Source organism: Pistacia vera, unplaced genomic scaffold (assembly GCF_008641045.1).
Source record: "Pistacia vera cultivar Batoury unplaced genomic scaffold, PisVer_v2 Contig746, whole genome shotgun sequence".
Lineage (NCBI taxonomy): Eukaryota > Viridiplantae > Streptophyta > Magnoliopsida > Sapindales > Anacardiaceae > Pistacia > Pistacia vera.
Window position 1 is genome coordinate 1 of NW_022196608.1, and position 19,281 is coordinate 19,281.

A 19,281-nucleotide genomic window follows, 5' to 3' on the forward strand; every position below is an offset into this window, starting at 1 on the left:
TAAGGTTATTTTGAGCCAGATCACATTTTTATCATAAACTTATAATTATAAGACACTTGACGGATTGAAACTTTAACTTTAACTTTATTAAGGATATTAAGCTAATTTTATGTGTAATATAGTTTTATATGAAATAGCTTTTTAATTTTTTTTTTTTTAAAACATTCAGTGATGTATAATATTGTTATATTCTATTTCTTTCTTTGTATTTCAAAACAATAAAATCACTCGCATATATCATCTTTAACTCGTAAGTTTTTATAAAAGTGTCTTCTAGTTCATAATAACCCTTATAAATATTTACCAAATTATCATCTTGTCGTTTATTTTAACCATTGAAACGTAACAGTTGGGTGATTTCAGTTATTTTAATGACCTTAAGGGAATATCTGTTATTTACTTACACCTTAGGGGTATTTTTGTCATTAATTCATTAATTTGTCAATTAAACTTTTATGGGCTAACTCTTAAAGCACCTTCAGGTTTTTAAACATTCACATGTTTGTTGGGAAAATTTTTAAACCCCCTGAGGTTTTGGTAACAAACATAAGGGGTTTTCTAAAATTTGGCCAAACCATGGGAGTTTTGGGTAATGATCCCTGAAAAGAAGCATGCCCAAACCATGTAGGTAACCCATCATATATTATGGCTTATGCTAGGGTAAGAGAATGGGCCCATTAAAGGATTTGTCATATTAAATTATAATAGAATTTTCTTATATTATTCTTTACAGATACTGTATATGTTTTCATTAAACCCATTTATTATAGGATTTCTATGAGTTTAAGGAAGCATATATCTCTTAGGAATAGAATAATATCAGAACATTGAAGAATCATAGGATAATATCCACGTGGGCCTTCTCTCTTAGCTAGCAAAATAATATGGTATCTACAACTTCAAAGAGAAATTGAGAACTGAAAATTATCTACTTTCGTAAAAATAATTATTTTTTCTATTGTTCTTGTTTATTTTTCATTTTTTTTTTATCAAGAAAACAAAATAAATTTTTTTAAGAAATTATTCATGATTATTTTCTTCCCGATTAATCCATTAGCGATTTGATGCTTGTATAATGTAATCTATCTTTCTTTGTACTTATAAGCTTGGGCTTGTCATGAATAGCTTATCCTATGGTTCATCTCACTGCTTACTTGATTGAATAAAATGCTTTATTGAAAGGGGAATCTCAATAAAGTTTTAAATATGTGGTGCCCGAATTTCCCTAGGAGCAAAATAATAATTCCCTATTTGATATTACTTTCTCACCAAGTAAAGTTATTTTAGGGATATTTTTTAATATAAGAAATTGAATTACAAGTACACAAAATCTATAGGGAAAAATAATCTTGCATTCTCCTAAAACTCCAACCTGAAAACCTCTTCATATGGAAAACATTCCTACTTAAGCATTCTATATTGAAGTTGACCGTCGCCGTTATTACTCTTCGTCCCTTTTCTAACCCTCAAGCGTTTTAGAAGCCAAGCATTAAGGGCAGGATTGAAGGCACTGTGTTCCAAAGGGCAAGATTGTAACTTCTAGCTTGGTGCAAATTTTAGCATCAACAAAATGTTACCTCTCTCTGATAGAAATTCCTTTTTCCTTGCTCATAATCAACTCAAGCTGAAGGGTAAAGGCCTAAAAAGTACAAACAAGGTAACAAGCAGTTTCGCAAGCTTAAGTTTTGAAGCTCCCATTTATGATTAATATTTTTAATCCTAAAAATAAATTTAAAATTCTGAACCTAATTTAGAATTAAAAAAAAAGGTGAAGTTTTAACAAAGAAGGAGCTTTTTAATATTTTGGGTATTCTAAAAGATCAGATGAAGTAAAGAGAAAACCAAAACCACAAATCTTAGCTTTGCTTTCCCAAAGAAAAACTCTCTCAACTGGAGCGATTAAGGGTGTGTCTGTTCTTTGGGTCTTTGTCTCTCTTGAAGTGGTGTCTACTCTGCTAAGGGGAATTCTCAGGTTTCACTTGAGGTTGACCCGCGTTGCCGGTCAATTTTTCAGGTCCAGCTGCTCTGTGTTCTGCTCTTAGTGTAAGTCGGTCTGTATGTTTCCCAGAAGGAAACCTAAGGGTAGCATTAAGAAAGTCTTCGGTGTGTCTTAAGAGAAATTTGGGTAACATTTCTATTAACAATACACATTTGGGGGAGGATTCACATTCAGATTCTGATGTTAGTCGCTCTTCTTCTGGGGTTTGTGAAAGCTATATTGACTATGATGGAGGCGAGAAACAGGGGTTAGATTCAAATTCTGGGATTGATTTAGAAATATTGGGAGTTGTGTGCGCTGGTCCGATCGTTGATGGTAGGAATGATGGTGATAAATTTGTTTGTGTGTCTAAAGGGGAAAATAGTGGTCTGTAGGTGAAGAGGGAAATCGGAGCCGGTCTCCTAGCCCTCCAACAAACCGTGACTCTCTAATAGTGGTTGGTAGTGTTGCTACTAGCTTGGGGCTTACGGAGGTTCAATTGCCGATGAAAGCAGCAGCCAACCCTATATGTTTTGGGATGGTTGAGGGTCAGGATGATGGGTCAAGGCTTGGGATGGGTTTGGGCCGGGGTGCTCCTCAATTTGTTGTTGGGCCTGAGGTTGCCCTTTAAGAATTAAGCACTAAGGGCAACTCCTTTTTTGCTGGGCCTCGGAGTATGTTGGGTAACCATTCAGGACGCTCTTTGGACAAAGTGGTAACCCGTCTGCTCCCCTGCCCATTGAGCTCCAGTGTGGGTGCTTGGACATTCTGGATCCCCTGAATCTGCTCCTTTGTCCTCAAACGTGAATAGTTGGGTGCTTGTTACATCTGGTAAATCCTAGAGAGAAAAATTGCCTTTACATTACTTCAAACCTTCTGTGAAAGCTTGCGATATTCCGTCCATTAAGCCACCAGTTTCAGTTGCAATGGATGGTAGAAAACAGTGGGAAACTTGCCTCATAGGATCGTTTCTTGAGAAGAAGCCTCATTTCCATATTGTCCAATCGACAGTGATGCGTATGTGGAAGAAGTATAGCCTTTCTAACATTACGATGAATGGAAAAGTCTTCTTCTTCTTTAAATTTGAGTCAGCCTCTCACATGCGTCAATTTCTAGAAGACGGCCCTTGGCTCTTTCAGAATCAACCCATCCATCTCCAAAAATAGAAATCTGCCATGGATCTCTTTAAGGAAGTCCTTAAATTGGTTTCGTTATGGGTTAAGCTTTATGATGTGCCAATGGAGTACTGGAACAATGTTGGGCTTAGTTACATTTCGAGTGGTGTTGGGAGGCCCTTGAAGCTTGATAAGGTCACTGAGATACGTGCAGGGTAGGGGCAGGTCGTATTGGTTTTGCTCGTGTGCTAGTAGAAGTTGAGGCCTCTAATGCTCTTCTTGAGATTCTAGAGATCGGTATTTTGTGTGAGGAATCCGGGGAGGAGAAGCTGATGCTTGTTCGGGTGAACTATCAGTGGAAACCTTCCAGGTGTGAGAAGTGTTCGGTATTTGGTCAAAAAGATGTTAATTGCCCTTACCAGCCGAAACCTAAGCCATTGAGCCCTTCAAAAAGCCCCTCAAAAAATGCGGATAACTTGAATGTTGTGGATTTGAAAGGTTTTCAATTGGTTCAACAGAAAGGTAAAGAAAAGATGTCTGTTAATTCTAACAACCTCCAGTTTTGATCCAGGTGCCTCACATGCAAATTTCTTAGGCTAAAAAGTTTGACCCTCCTAAATCTTTTTCAGTTTTAAAGACAAAGCAACCGGTTATCAGGAAGGATAGGCCCGAGACTAGTACCAAGAATAGATTTCAGAGTTTATCTTATGCTCCTATTGGAGAGCTAGTTGATCAAGTCCCCGAAGTCCCTAAGCCTGTTGATGTGGTCAATGGGGAGAAGAGTGGTATGGAAATAGAGGTTAATCTTGGGGAGGGTACGAATGAGGTGTATTTTGATCGGGTTCCTATGGTTGAATTTGTCATTGAAAGGGTGTTTGAGAAAAGTCCCTCTGAAGAGTGTGTACTTGGGGGTGGTATTGAGCAACCCCCACCTTCTGATGTGTGCCAATGAGTGTGCCTAATGTTGCTTACTGGAATGTCCAAGGGCTTAATCAACCTTTGAAGCATACTGAAATTCGTCACTTTTTGCATTCTGAGTAGGTTGCGTTGTGTGGGTTGTTAGAAACGAGGGTTGCCTCTCTTAACTATCAACAGATTTTTGATAATGTGTTTCGTAACTAGAACTAGATTTCCAATGCTGACCAAAGTAATCGAGGTTACCGTATTGTAGTGGGATGGGATCTTTCTTTGTACAGAGTGGAAGTTTAGGAGTCTAAGTCCCAAGTGATCCATTGTTCGGTTAGCGATTCTATAGGACAGAGGTTGTTCCATGTGTCCTTCATTTATGTAGCTAACTACTAAATTAGTAGAAGAAACTTGTGGTTTAGTCTCATCCATTATAGTAACAGGGTGGGCAACCATCCGTGGCTTCTGTTAGGTGACTTCAACGTTACTCTAAGGCTTAAAGAATGTTTGGGGGGTAATACTTCAGTCACCTTGAGTATGCATGAGTTTATGGATTGTGTTTAACTGGTTGGAGGTGGAAGATCTAACTCAAGCTGGTATCCAGTACACTTGGAACAGCAAACCTCATGGAGATTGTGGTGTCCTCAAAAAGCTTGATAGAGTTAGGGGTAACTCCCAGTTTGTGTCTTCTTTCCCGTGTGCTAATTCCTTCTTCTTCCCTCAAAGTCTAAGTATTCACAGGCCTTCTATGACTTTCATGCTGGGGCACATCTCTTTGAAAGCTAATCCTTTTAAATTTTTTAATTATTTGGTTCATAAGGAGGAGTTCAGTGGGGTTGTCCAGAAAGCTTGGGAGGTTAATTACTGGGGCTGCTCTATGTTCTCAGTGGTTAACGAATTGAAATCCCTAAACCCTGTGTTCCGTGTCCTCAATAGAAAACAAAGAAATCTTCACCTGAAAGTGAATGTGCTAAGATCTGAATTGGATAACATCTAGATACTCTTGGATACTAATCCTATGGATAGTTGTTTACGGGAGCAAGAAGCTATTTTCTCTAGTGCGCTAAAGATTGCTTTGTTGGATGAGGAGAGGCTGCTCAAACAAAAATAAAAAATTCATTGGCTGAGTGTCGGTGACCTTAATTCTGCTTTCTTCCATAAGTCTTTAAAGGCAAGGCTCATCTCTAGGAGAGTTGAACGGATCCAGCTTGATTCTGATTTGGTTGTGGAGGGCAAGCAATTAGTTAATGTTTTCATGGACTACTACAAAGGTTTGCTTGGAACCGGACCCCCTGTTCAGCCCATGGAAGGGTATGAAGATTTGTTTGTTAAGAAGATTTCTAGGGAGCAATGTGATATCATGTCCCATCCTATTAATAGTGAGGAAATAAAGGTTGCCTTATTTGATATCGGCAATGAGAAAGCGTCTGGGCCAGATAGTTCCTCTGCCAAATTCTTTAAAGCAACGTGGGACACGGTTGGTGAAGAAGTTTCTAGGGCTATCTTTGTTTTTTTTCCATTGGCAAGCTTCTGAAGGAGGTTAACACCACGATTATTGCCCTTGTTTCGAAAATTGTTGTGCCGCTTCGTGTTACTAATTTTCGTCCTATCTCTTGCTGCAATGTGCTGTATAAGGTGATTTATAAAATCATATCCAATTGGATTAAGGGGTGCTTAGGGGAAATTGTCAACTTTACTCAATCGGCTTTTGTCCCGGGGCATCGTATTAGTGATAACATCCTGCTGGCTCAGGAGCTTTTTAGAAACTTACATTGTAATACTGGTACGACAAGTTGTGCGTTTAAAATTGATATTCAAAAAGCGTATGATTGTGTCGACTGGGGGTTTCTTTTGAGCTCATTGAGAGGCTTTGGGTTTCCAGATAAAATGATTAAGTGGATCAATGCTTGTGTTACGTCTCTTTACTTCTCTTTATCCATTAATGGGGAACTTCATAGTTTCTTTCCCAACAAACGAGGTCTGAGGCAAAGAGATCCCTTCTCCCCTTACCTTTTTACAATGGTTATGTAGGTTCTTTCTCTACTCATTGAGCAAAAAATTAAAGAAAGAGAAGGCTTTGGATTTCACTTCCGGTATGCAAGCAGAAAATTAGTCAAATTTGCATTGCAGATGTTTTGTTTATGTTTTGCTTTGGGAATACCATATTAGTTTAGGTGTTAAAAGGGGCTCTCACAGTTTTTTCTAAGGTTTTTGGTTTGGTTCCTAACCCATCCAAGAGTGCTGTGTTTTTTTTTAATGTCTCGGATGAGTCTAGAATCACCATTAAAGATATTATGGGGTACCCTGAGGGTAAGTTGCCAGTCAAGTACTTGGGCATCCCTTGATTACTTCTAAACTTCTCCATCGGGATTGCATGCCTTTAATTGAGAAAGTGGAACATCGCTTAAATTCTTGGAAGAGTAAAAGTCTTTCTTATGCTGGAAGCTTGCAACTTATTGTGTCTGTTCTTGCTTCTCTTCAAGTTTATTGGGCTGGAGTTTTCATTCTTTTGAGCTCTGTCACCATTTCTATGAAAAAATGTTGCACTTCTTCCTCTGGACTGGCAATGAGATGAGTAAGGGGAAGTGTCGTGTTGCTTGGAAAGATATTTGTTGTCCAAAGAAAGAAGGCGGTCTTGGTATCAAGCCTCTTAAGAGCAAAAATATTGTGCTTATATCTTATCATTTGTGGAATATTGTTACTAGCAGAGACTCACTTTGGGTCAAGTAGGTTCATTCTTATAGGTTAAAAGGGAAAAACTTTTGGGTTATCTGTGTGCCTTGGGATGCTAGTTGGTGTTTGAGAAAGTTACTTGCTTTAAGGGACAAAGTTCGACATCATATTAGATCTAAGTTAGGGGATGGGTGTTGTGTGCCTCTTTCGTATGATTGTTGGCACCCTTTGGGGCCCCTAAACCTCCTTACCCCCCCAAGATTGTTCTATGAGACTAGGTTGGGTCATGCTACTTGCGTCAGGGATGTTGTTCAAAATAACCAATGGTGTTGGCCGCAAAGTATCTCTAAGGTTGTCCCTGCATTACTATCTTCTTCCATTCCTCCTCCTAGTGAAGGCATGCAAAGCTATTTTTTTTTTTTTTTTTTTGCCAGAATAGAGAAGGTAAAAGAGTTAAGTTCTGCACCAAGTAAGCTTGGATGGATTTGTCTGTTGCTAATCAAGTGTGCCCCCGGTGTAGTCTGATTTGGAATAGTTTCTATATCCCAAGGCATTATTTTATTTCTTGGCTGGCCTTTAAGTCCAAACTCCGTACCCAAGATAAAATGAGACATTGGCGAAATGGTGCATACCTCCTTTGCAAACTTTGTAGCACAGTTATGGAGACTCATGATCACTTGTTTTTCCAATGCCAGTATGCTAAAAAAATCTAGAAGATTGTCCAAGCTAAGGGGGAAGTTCTTTCCTACACGCGATAGTGGAAAGAAATTGTTGCATGGAGTGCTATTAATTTGAAAGGTAAGAGCACCCCCGCTGTTGTTGGTAAATTACTCATATATGCCTTGGTTTACTTCCTTTGGCAAGAAAGGAACTTTCGCACCTTCAAGAATAGTAGTAAGAGCGAAGAAAAGCTGGAGTCTATCATTAGGAGAAGTTAGGCTTCGGCTTTACTCCCTTCGTTTTAAGGATAGCATTTCTGTCTGTCGGTTTATGTCTAAATGGGACCTCTCAATGGAGTGTATCAAAGGTTATGTGCATTCTTCTCATAACTTGGCTGCGTAGCTGGGATGAAGTGTGGAAGGCTGAGTTGATGAATATGGGTGCTTGTGGTTGGGATCACTGTGTTAAAAGCCGGATTGGATTGGCCGGTCCAACGATTCAACAACGACCCGATCCTCTATCCAATCCGAACCAATATGAAACCTGCCCTCAGTTAAAAAGCCGCTTAGACCCGCTATTCAACCGAATGAATAGCGTGACCTGGTCGATCCAACCAGACTGCTTGATAAATTAGGTCAATCTTTAAAATTAAAAAAAAAAAAAAAAAAACCCTAAATCTAGTTTTCCTAAAATTGATCGCAGCTCCCTGCCTCCTCTCGCGACTCCACTCCTCTCTAGTCTTTTCAATCTCTCAACTTTCTAAAATCGTAGCTTCCATCTAAAAATCATAGCTCTGTTGTCCCTTCTTACGTCTCCACTAACCAGTGACCATTCCATTCTCTTCAATCTCTCAATTGCAGTTAAGCCCAATTCAATCTCTTAACTCCACTCTCCCTTGCTCGACTACAGCATCACCTCCCTTGCTGGATTTCAGCGACGATACACCTTCCTTCTCCCTTGCTCAATGACGACCTCTCCCTCCTTCGTTGGAATCAACGATGCCTCTCTCCCTCCGTTAAGCTTTGTAAAGGTATTTCCACTGTCTTTATTTGATGAATCTATTGCTATGATTAATATGTCTTTATTTGGTGCATAATTTGTTCACTATGCTGAATCTGTTGCTTTGATTCAATGACACCATATTTTAATTTAAATTGGTTGATTAGTGTTTAAGAGACTACTTAGATAAGAGGTGGAGTCCTTATGGGAAAGGTTCTGTGATAGTGTTATTAGCTAATGAGCTAGTCATAATTCTTAAACTATGTTTGATAGTCATGCTACTTGCCTTTGGAATATGATTTATTATGCTCTCATGTGTTTATCTCTAGTAGTTTTCTTGATAGGAGCTATGACTGGTAAACTGGATAAAGGTTAGTTTGGGTGGTGGCAATTTCCTAGTAATAGGTGATTTAGGAATTAATTAAGTTGAAAGCAAGTTGTTTGAGAGCATAGATATGACACAGCTTGCCATGTTGTTGTTATAATCATATAAAACATTAAAACTTACTGTCATAACAACAAAGCATTGATTATCATGGTTTCCTTTTTATATGTTCTCACGTGGTGTTGTGGTCCTCTTTAGATAGTCTATTGTTGGTGCTCCTCCCTGAATGCGTCCATAATATGCTGGTGTATACTAAATTATTGTTGTTAATTGTTATTGCTTATGTGCCACAAGTTGATAAAGATTAAAAATAGACAATGACATCATCCAGGTTCGGGCAAAACTCTTTTTCTCAATCTAGTAGAGATATGAGTGATATAGCATGGAGACATGTTATTGAGGGTCAAGATCAAAATGGAAGGAAGACATTGATATGTCTTCACTGTGGGAAAGTAACTAGAGGGGGAGATATTTTTAGAATAAAATAACATCTAGCTGGAACAAAGGGGGATGTCAGTGCTTGTTTAAAAGTTCCTTTTGATATTCAATACTTGATGAGAGAAACACTAAAAAGAATTGAGACAAAGAATAAAGAGAAGGCTAATTCTAGTAAGTATGCAAATCCTTACGGTGCTTCCGTACATGAATTTGAGGGAGATAAGATAAATGAAGATAATGAAGAGGTTCGTCCATCAAAAAGAAAAAACCCGATTGGGGTCGGTGACTATTTTGCTCCAAGAACAATTGTTGGATCTCAACCATCAATTATGAGTTGTTTAGTTGGAAAAGAAGCGATGTGGAGAGCAGACATGACTTTTGCAAGATTCTTTTATGATGCTTGCATCTCAATTAATGTTGTAAATTCAATTTATCCTTAGCCTTTGGTGGATGCTATAGCTACAACTGGGCTTAAGTATAAACACCCAAATTATCATGGTTTGCGTGTCAATTTGTTGAGAGATGCTACGAAGGAGGTGCAACTTCTTGTTGACAGTTACAAGAAGACATGGGAAAATGTTGGATGTACCTTAACAGCTGATGGTTGGACCAATAATTCACACAGGTCATTGATCAATTTTATAATGTATTGTCCTAAAGGAGTTTCTTTTGTGAAATCATTTGATGCTTCAGATGTTGTAAAGGATGCTGGGAGATTGTTGAAGATATTTGAGGAGATAGCTTTATGGATTGGACTTAGTAGTATTGTCCATTTTGTCTCAGTCAATGGATCCAATTATAAAGATGCTGAAAGAATGTTGTCTGAGAAATATCCGAGTATTACTTGGTCGCCCTGTGCAGCATATAGCATAAATTTGGTGTTAAAAGACATAGCTGAGACGGATCACGTTTATCTTGCGAAACGTGCTTTTGAGGTGACAAAGTTTGTATATATTCATACATTCTTGATAGCTTGGTTGAGGAAAAGATAGGTAATATATCTTTATCTCATGTTCTTGTCAAGTCATAACAAAATATTTATTTTTTATAATTGACTAACATCTATTATTTATCAATTGAATAGGGTTGGAAAGAAATTGTTCGTCTGAGCACAACCCGTTTTGCTACAACTTTCATTGCAATGATAAGCCTTCATAAGCACAAACATAACTTGCAAGCCATGGTGACAGATAAGTCATTTGTTGATTCTTGATATGCAAAAAGTAATAAAAGCAAATATGTTATTGGCATAATTCTAGATAATGATTTTTGGGATGATATGGGTAAGGTGTCCAAAGTTGTGAGTCCATTGATGCACTTGCTGCGGATTGTTGACTCAGATGAGGTGCCTGCAATAGGATATGTGTATGATGGCATGTACAGAGCGAAAAATGCAATTAAGAAGTTGTTTAAGAATAAAAAGAGATTGTACAAGCCTAATACAAGAATCATTAAGCTATGCTAGGATAAGACGTTATGCCGTGATATCCATGCTACGGCTTAGTATTTGAATCCTGCCTTTAAATATGACGAAGCATCTTTTTGTGCCAAGCCAGAAGTCATGAGTGGTTTCCTCGATACTATTGACAATAAAGCAAGTGCATTATCCAAAAAAAAATTCAATTTGAACAAGACAAAGTTAATAGATTATATTTAAACTGGGAGGAAAGCTTTTCTCATGAGCTTGCTCTTGAAACCGCCAAAACCACATGTCCTGGTACATAATAGTTATAAAATTTATGAGTTCTTTTGTTTTTTAAGTCTAATTCATTTATTATATTTAATTTTCAATTAGATAAATGGTGGAGATCATTTGGGTATAGTACTCCAAATTTGCAAAAGTTTGTAATAAAAATTCTTAGCCAAACTTCAAGCTCTTCGGGATTTGAATGAAATTTGAGTGTTTTTGAGCTCATACATACTAAAAGAGGAATAGATTGGAGCATCAAAGGTTGAATGATCTCGTTTTTGCTCACTATAACTTGCGTTTACAAAACAGGTATAAAACATTGTCAATTACTCAATTACTCAATTATGCATCACTCTTATTATTGTTATCTGTTATTTTCCTTGATATTTTAGTTGTTATGCTTTTAATATTTCATTATGGTATTTTAGGAGGTGTTACAAGAAAATAAGTTTCGATCCTATTGATTATGAAAGTATCGACAAAACTGAAGGTTGGATAGTTGACGATGAAGAGGAGGTTAGTGAACTTAATTATGAGGAATTGAAACAAATGTTATATGGAGAAGGATCTATTCCTGCTGGAGTTGCTGATCACCCTTCTTTTTATGATTCAATAGATGGTTTAAAAGATTGGTTTCAAATATTTATTATTTAAGCAACTTAGTATCTATTTTAAATTAAATTACAAGTTTTAACTTATGATTTCTATTTTTTATTGAAATTTATGTAGATGATGGTGATGGTGATGATGATATGGTGATGATGAAAATGAATTTTGATGCTAGTGTGTGAAACTCAATCAACATGGAGACGGCTCGAAGAAAAAACGATTGCAACAAATGTTTTGTTGTTAATTAGTATGTATTTTGTCATTTAATTTTTAATGGATGAACACAACATCATGTTTAGAACTTTGGATTGTTGTTAAATATTTAAATCATGTTTGGATTGTTATTAAATCATGTTGCTGGGATTGTTATTGAGTTTGAATCATGTTGGGTAGTAATTAACTTGTTGAAAATATGAAATTCTTCAAAAAAAAAAAAAAGTTTTTTTTTTTTTTTTTTAGCAGTGCTAACGTCATTGGTCCAACCGGTTGACCCATGACCCGGGCTAAAGAGCAGGTTGCTCTTCGGTCTGGGTTTTAAAACATTGGTTGGGATTCTATTAGTTTGCTGATTAGGATTACTGATATCTTTGTCTTTAGGTATTTTGTTCATATTTGGCTAGTAGGGCTATGCTCTCCTTTTTTGGGCGTTTGCCTTGATTTTTTGTGTGTATATAGCATCTCTTTTGTACAGGCCNAAGCCGAACCTAGACGAGCCGAGCAGGCTCGAGCGTTATAACCACAATCTCTACACCCTCTTTTTAGTTCGGCTCGGTAACTCGAACTGAGCCGATTCCCATGCGTCCCAATTACGCCTCGACGGCCAAGCAACCTGCTGAAGAACCATTGCCTACACGCATCCCGTACGCAGATAATCGATCCTAGTCTCTTAAGCTAGATACTCTTTAACTTAAGAGAGTGGGGGATAAAATATATGGGCCAAAATTCGTATTGGACTTGACGAGGTCCAACCGCAACAATAATGAATGACGGCCTAGAGCCTTAGCCCAATCCCAATTAGGTCCACTCTTAGAACACCTTGGGACCTGCATGCTCTATGAGTTGGCCATCCCCCGAGTTAAACTGGGTCTGACCCATTCGCCCGCAGTAGTCCATAACGAGGATCAGAATCCTAACCAAAATTCTCTATCGAAAAAGCCTCAACAGATAGAGGCAAAGAATCCAATCTCTTCCCGAAAAGACAGTTCCCTTACCAAATAGGACTCAAAGTCCTACTAGGATTCGGGCCCCCATGGTTCACTATATAAGCTAAGGTCAACCCACCTATAGGGGAAGATCATCAGAAAACCCTACTGCTCATATCGCCAAACCCATAATCTACCTCAATCCCTTGGCATTGCTTGGACTCCCTAAGAGACGCTAGGAGGCACCTCGTAGGTCCACCAAGGTTGTCAGTGACTCACTTCACAAGATTCATTCTTCAACTTGATTGTAAATTTTAGTGTTTACAATTTGGCGCCCACCGTGGGGCCCAGCCAACTAAACAATCTAGTGTGACATGTTGGTCAACCCTTCGCAGTCCGTTCCACCCTCATGGCCAATCCCAATGAAAATGAAGTACCAGGCACCATGGCCCAGATAGAAGCACTCACTGCACTAGTGCAGGGAAGCAACAAGAGGTATCAAGCCTTAGAAACACAGAATGCCGCTATTCGCGCCGAGAATCAAGCTCTCCAGGATAAGGTAAATAAATTTTATTCCCTAGATTGGTCATTCAACCAACATCATGCATCTACTTCCAAACCCCTCTTTCAACCTCAACAGTTGTTCCTGAGCCCAGACGGCGGCACCTTCACCAACGCCAACAATAACCAAGATCTAAGCAACCCTACAAATGTGGCCGAATCTACCCATCCAAATACCGTGACACATGCCCACACCACGTTACTATAGCAAGTAGACACCTCTCTTGCACACCAAAAATGTGCCGCATGCAGACTCTAACTGGAACGACCCACCAAGCCGTGCTATTCAGCACGGCCATCGACATTAACCCAACAGTCTTCTCCCAACTCCTCTAGAACCTTAACACCTTTACTCCAACCGCCGTGGAACAAACCCTAACCAAACGGCTCAAAGTAGAAGCCATGATCCAACAAATCCTGGGGATGCCGACACCCCTAAAGAAGAGTCAACCTCAAAGCTACACCGAATTGCCATTCGTGGATACCATAACTCTCGTAGACATGCCCCGCAAGTTCACCTTCCCAAACATGAAGCCGTACGACGACACTACCGACCTGGATAATCACATAGCCTCTTACAAGCAAAGAATGTTTGCTGCTGCCATACCAAGGGACCTTCATGAAGCATGTATATGCAAAAGCTTCAGCTTCAGCTTCAGCCTAATAGGGCCTGCGCTACAGTGGTACACCAACCTCCTAAATCACTCCATCGCCTCATTTGTCCAGCTCATAGATACCTTCGTAGAGCAATCTCTAGCAGTAAAAAATTGGAGAAGCTATCCGGTGACCTATACCAAATTCGACAACATCACGGAGAGCCCCTATAAGACTACTGGGATGATTTAACCACGAAAAGTATCCATCCCATATTGCAACCAAGAAACTGCGGTCGACGCTTTTAAGAAAGGTTTGCTTCCAGATGGGGAGCTGTACAAAGAACTCACAAAGTTCAACTGCAACACCATGGAGGATGTGTTGGCTCGTGCTTGGGTTGAGATAAGGTGGGAGGAAGATGAGTTTCATCGAACCTAACAAAGTGCCCACGAGGATCGTCGCGCTCGGTTCCTCGATAAACGACACGACGCGAGAACAATGGAGCCCTACTCGGTGAGAAGAGTTTTCGTTCGAGATAACATGCGCCAGCTGGACCATCATTTGGCAAGGATCGACGAGTCCCATTCACCATCCAAGTATAAGCTACCTGATTACAACCTCAATATTGAGCCACCTAAAGTGGTAGCAGTGATGAAGGAATTAGGAAAAGTGGTTAGATGGCCGGCCAACTTGAAACAACCTAGAGTAAAACGAGACACCAATAAGTGGTGTGAATTTCACCAAGATCACGGCCACAACACCATCGACTGCATCGCACTTTGCCTTGAAGTTGTCAAACTGTTGAAAAGAGGGCACTTCCATGAGTTCCTGAAATACAAGGGAAAAAACACCGTTACCAACAGAGAGTGCCAGGTTACTCCCCCTCTAAAAGCCCCCCAGCAAACGCAATGTGCGAGATCATTTCAGGCGGATCGGAAGTTAGTGGAGTCAGCTACTCTGCAGCGAAGCGCCATGCTCGAGCTACAACCAACCCACAGTTCCAACATTCTAGATCATCACAATAAAGAGCTACCAACCTGACAATTGAATTCATGGATAACGAGGCGACAACATTACTGAATTGCCATCACGACGCGCTCATGGTTACCCTCCAGATCGTCAATATCATTGTCAAAAGAATACCGATAGATCTTGGCTCTTTCGCTAATATCAAGTTCCTCGAAGCATTCAGGGTGATGGGACTGGAGGAATCAAGCATGAGTGGTCGTCCAACGCTCCTCGTGGGATTCAATTCATAACAAAAATACACCCTAGGAAAATTGCTTTACTAGTCTATGCCGAAAGGATTAACCAACAAACAACCATCATGATACTGGACGCCCTTTCTCCCTACAACGTGATCCTCGATTAGCCATGGATTCATAGCATAGGTGCCGTACCCTTGACCTTCTACCAGACAATAAGATTCCCCAACAAATGGGGTATTAAAGAGATAAAAAGAGACCAGAAACTTCCAGAGATTGCTACCAAAACACCTTTAAACTGAACCATGGTGCCATGTAGCAATTACAGACACCTCCCGTTAGACAGACAGAACTGAACCAACTGACAATGAAGGAGTTAAATGAGGTCCAGATACATTCGGAGTTCCCGGACCGAAAGACACAAATAGGCTCTTAGCTCTCACCTGACATCCGCAGAAAGTTGATCGACTTTCTGGAGAAGAATCAAGATTGCTTTGCCTGGTCTCACTCCGATATGATCGGGATCGATCCCGAGGCCATAATGCACAGACTAAATGTTGAGCCAGGCGTCCATCCTGTAAGAAAGAAGAGAAGAAGATTCACCCTAGAGAGAAACAAGGTGATCAACGAAAAGGTGGAGAAACTGTTCGAGAACGGCTCGATCTGAGAGGTTCAATACCCAGATTGGCTGGCGAACATGGTGGTAGTGGAAAAAAAAGAATGGAAAATTGAGAGTTTGCATTGACTTCACCGACCTGAACAAAGCCTGCCCAAAAGACTCCTTCCCTCTTCCCCACATTGATATGCTAGCGGATGCCACCGCGGGACACGAACCGCTTAGCTTCATGGATGCCTTCTCTGGATACAACCGATACTAATGCACCCAGAGGACCAAGAGAAGACCACATTCGTCACAGAGTGAGGCATATATTGCTATAAAGTGATGACGTTCTACCTAAAGAACGTTGGGGCCACCTACCAGCGACTGGTGAACAAAATGTTCTCCAATTTGCTGAGAGACTTCATGGAGGTCTATATCAATGATATGTTGGTAAAGTCACTGATTTTCGAATAACACCTCGAGCACTTTAGGCAAGCCTTCAAGGTATTGCGAAAATACAACATGAATCTAAACCCAACCAAATGCTCATTCGGTGTATCCTCGGGTAAGTTCCTCGGATATATGGTGAGCGCGGCATCAAAGCCAGTCCAGATCAGATCGAGGCAGTGCTACGAATCCCCTCCCCAATCGGCATAAAAGACGTTCAATGCCTCATAGGAAGGATAGCCCTGTAACGCCCCACTTGAGGTACGTAGCTAATGTTTCTCCTTTTGCTCTTATTTGAGTCGATTTATTAGTATTATTTGTTTGGTTGGCCTTTGATTGAGTGGTATGTTGAATGCTTGCCTTGAAATTGGTTGAAAATAGAAGAAGTTTAGTGTTCTAGGCTTCGCCGGGGCGAAGAAGAATCTTCACCGCGGCAAAGAGGTGTTGAAGTCGGGGAAGCTGTTGGACAGTTTCGCCGCGGCGACAGAAGCTTTTTCGCTGCGGCGGCGGGCCGACCAAAATGTTTGTTAAGTTTTAGATATTTTCTTCCCTAAAGGCAATTTGACCATTCTACCCCTAATTAGTAGAAAAAGTGGGGAGTAAAATGTAAGGAATTTGCTTGGAGAATATGTTAATATGATGATGTGTTTGTAATGAATCAAAGGATATAGATGGAATTCCCAAGGAAGAGTAAGGGCAAAATGGGAATGCTTGTGCATAAATTGTATTAAAAGGAATTAAGTCATTGCAAAACCCTTCATTCTTCTTCTCCACCGCCACTCTCCTTTTTACTTTCTCTCAATGTCTCTTCCAATTGTTCAAGGATTTTTAGAGGGCTTTTGGAGTGATTTGGGGTAGAAAATCAAACTAAGGCATCCTAAGGTAAGGATTCTTGCTTTGGATGTGAAGTATTGTGAGATTTTATGTATATTTGAATATTGAGGTCTTTTGGTTGAATTGTTTAATTGTTTAAAGGGTAGAGGAAAATCAAGCAAACCAAGAGAAAGGAGGAGCTAGTGAGATCTTTCCATCACAAGGTAAGTAAACCCCAACCCAAGTAGAGATTTGAGAACTTTCTTGAATAGAGAGTTAATTGCAATTATGTGTGTATGTATATACATGTGATATGCTATGTTATTAAGATTTAAATGGAGATAATTATTGCTTTATGGTTGTTCATACACTTCAATTATGAGAAGTGAGATGTAGGTTGAGAATGTAGTTTGAGATGGAATTGAAGGATGTTGAGAAATCCTTTTTGGCAGTGTTTTTCTATGGCAGGATTTATGACTATGTGAGGGACTTTTCTCCTATTTTTGATGGTTAGAGAAAGACATAGAATTATTGTTATAGTAGAGTTTTATGCACTTGAGTTGTTTGATGAAATGCCTAGTAGAGGTTTGAGTATGAGTAGTGAACTTTAATTCTTGCAACATTGCTTGTTGGCATTTCATAAGTGCATTAGTGGAGATGAACCATCCATATGCATTATTTGTGCATTGAGAAGTGACTTAAGAAGAGTAGAAAACTTTGTGTATGCACTTGCTTTATGAGTAGAGAACTTTGTGAATGCAACTACTCTACTGGTAGAGAGAATGAGAAGTGCTAGATTATAGAAAGTTATTAGAAACGGGTTGATGCTTTGGTGATCGTCACCCAATATTTAGTAGAAATGGGTTGATGCTTTGTGATCGTCACTCGATATTTAGTAGAAATGGGTTGATGCTTTGTGATCGTCACCCGATATTTAGTAGAAATGGGTTGATGCTTTGTGATCGTCACCCGATATTTAGTAGAAAAGGAGTGATGCTTTGTGATCGTCACCCGATAGTTATTAGAAATGGGTTAATGCATTGTGATCGTCACCCAAAAGTCATGAGAAACGGGTAGGTGCTTTGTGGTCTCCACCCGATAGTTATGAAAACCGGGTAGATGCTTTGTGATCCCCACTCGGTAGTCACTAAGAGCGGGTTGGTGCTGTGTGAACTCCACCCGACAGTCATGAAGAGTGAGATGGTGTTGTGTGAACACCATCCGGCCGTACCTCTGGTAAGATGAGGCCATAACGTTAATAGAAAACAATAGAAAGAAAGTGTGAGGAAGGAATTAAGAAAAATAGTTACGGGGATAGACAGATATAGAGTTTACTTACTGAGCATTATTTTGTGCTCACCCCGTCATTTTCCTTTGTGGATGCAGGATCTAGGTGATGATGCAGTCGGAGGGGCATTGGCAAGCGAGGAGCAATAGCTACACTGTTTCCCCTGTTTTTGTTTTTAAATAACATTTTGTAAAATAATACTCTTTGTGTATAAAAGATTTATTACATATAATTGAAAGAAAAGTACTGGGCCCAGTTTCTATTATTATTATGCAAGCATTTTACTAGTTTACAACAGTTGTTATAAGCCCCCTTGAGCTGATTCATCTCTAAGTCTGCAGAAAAGCGCCACCTCTTTTTCACGGCACTTAGGAAGTCAAAGAAGTTCGAATGGACGAAGGAATACGAAGAAGCGTTGGTCTAGCTAAAACGGTACTTGATGTCACCCCTATTACTCTCCAAACTAACGACAGGCGAATGTCTCTTCTCTTACCTGGCAGTATTGAAGTCATCCACTTTGGCGGTCCTGATCCAAGAGGAAAAAGGAAGGCAACTCCCAATCTACTACACCAGCAAATCTCTTCTCGACGCCGAAAGTTGGTACAACCAACTCGAGAAGCTGGCCCTCGCACTAATCACGACCCCTAGGAAGCTGCGACTGTATTTTCAGTGTCACCCCATCACGGTCCTAACATCCTACCCGTTAAAAAGGATATTGCATAGGCCTGATCTGTCGGGTCGGCTTATTCAATGGGTTGTGGAATTAAGCGAATTCAACATCACCTTCCAACCCTGCACCACCATTAAGTCTCAAGCACTGGCTGACTTCATTGTCGACTTCTCACCAAACACCTCTCTTCAGGCAGAAAAAGAACTCCTATGCTTAACTGACCACATACCTTTGAGCTGGACCTTGACAGTGGATGGTTTAAGTAATGCTAACGGTAGTGGCCTGGGCTTGGTACTAACTTCTCCAGAGGGAGACGTTCTACGCTAAGTCGTTTGGTGCGACTTCAAAACAACCAACAACGAAGCCGAGTACGAGGCGCTAATTGTCGGACTCTTATTGGCCAAAGGAATGGGGATAAAAAAGATACAAGTGAAATCGGATTCGCAACTAGTGGTGAACGAACTCCAAGGCTCCTATTAGGCACGAGATACCAAGATGAACTTGTAC

General features: G+C 39.9%; 1 protein-coding gene across 1 annotated transcript; it reads left to right on the top strand.

Annotated features, from left to right (window-relative positions):
* The first annotated feature begins 9,033 nt into the window (after positions 1–9,033).
* On the top strand, positions 9,034–10,367 carry LOC116115580. Its single transcript, XM_031401715.1, has 4 exons — positions 9,034–9,168; positions 9,223–9,399; positions 9,595–10,089; positions 10,239–10,367. The coding sequence occupies exons 1-4, from the start codon at positions 9,034–9,036 to the stop codon at positions 10,365–10,367; spliced, it is 936 nt and encodes a 311-aa protein (XP_031257575.1).
* Positions 10,368–19,281: the final 8,914 nt, after the last annotated feature.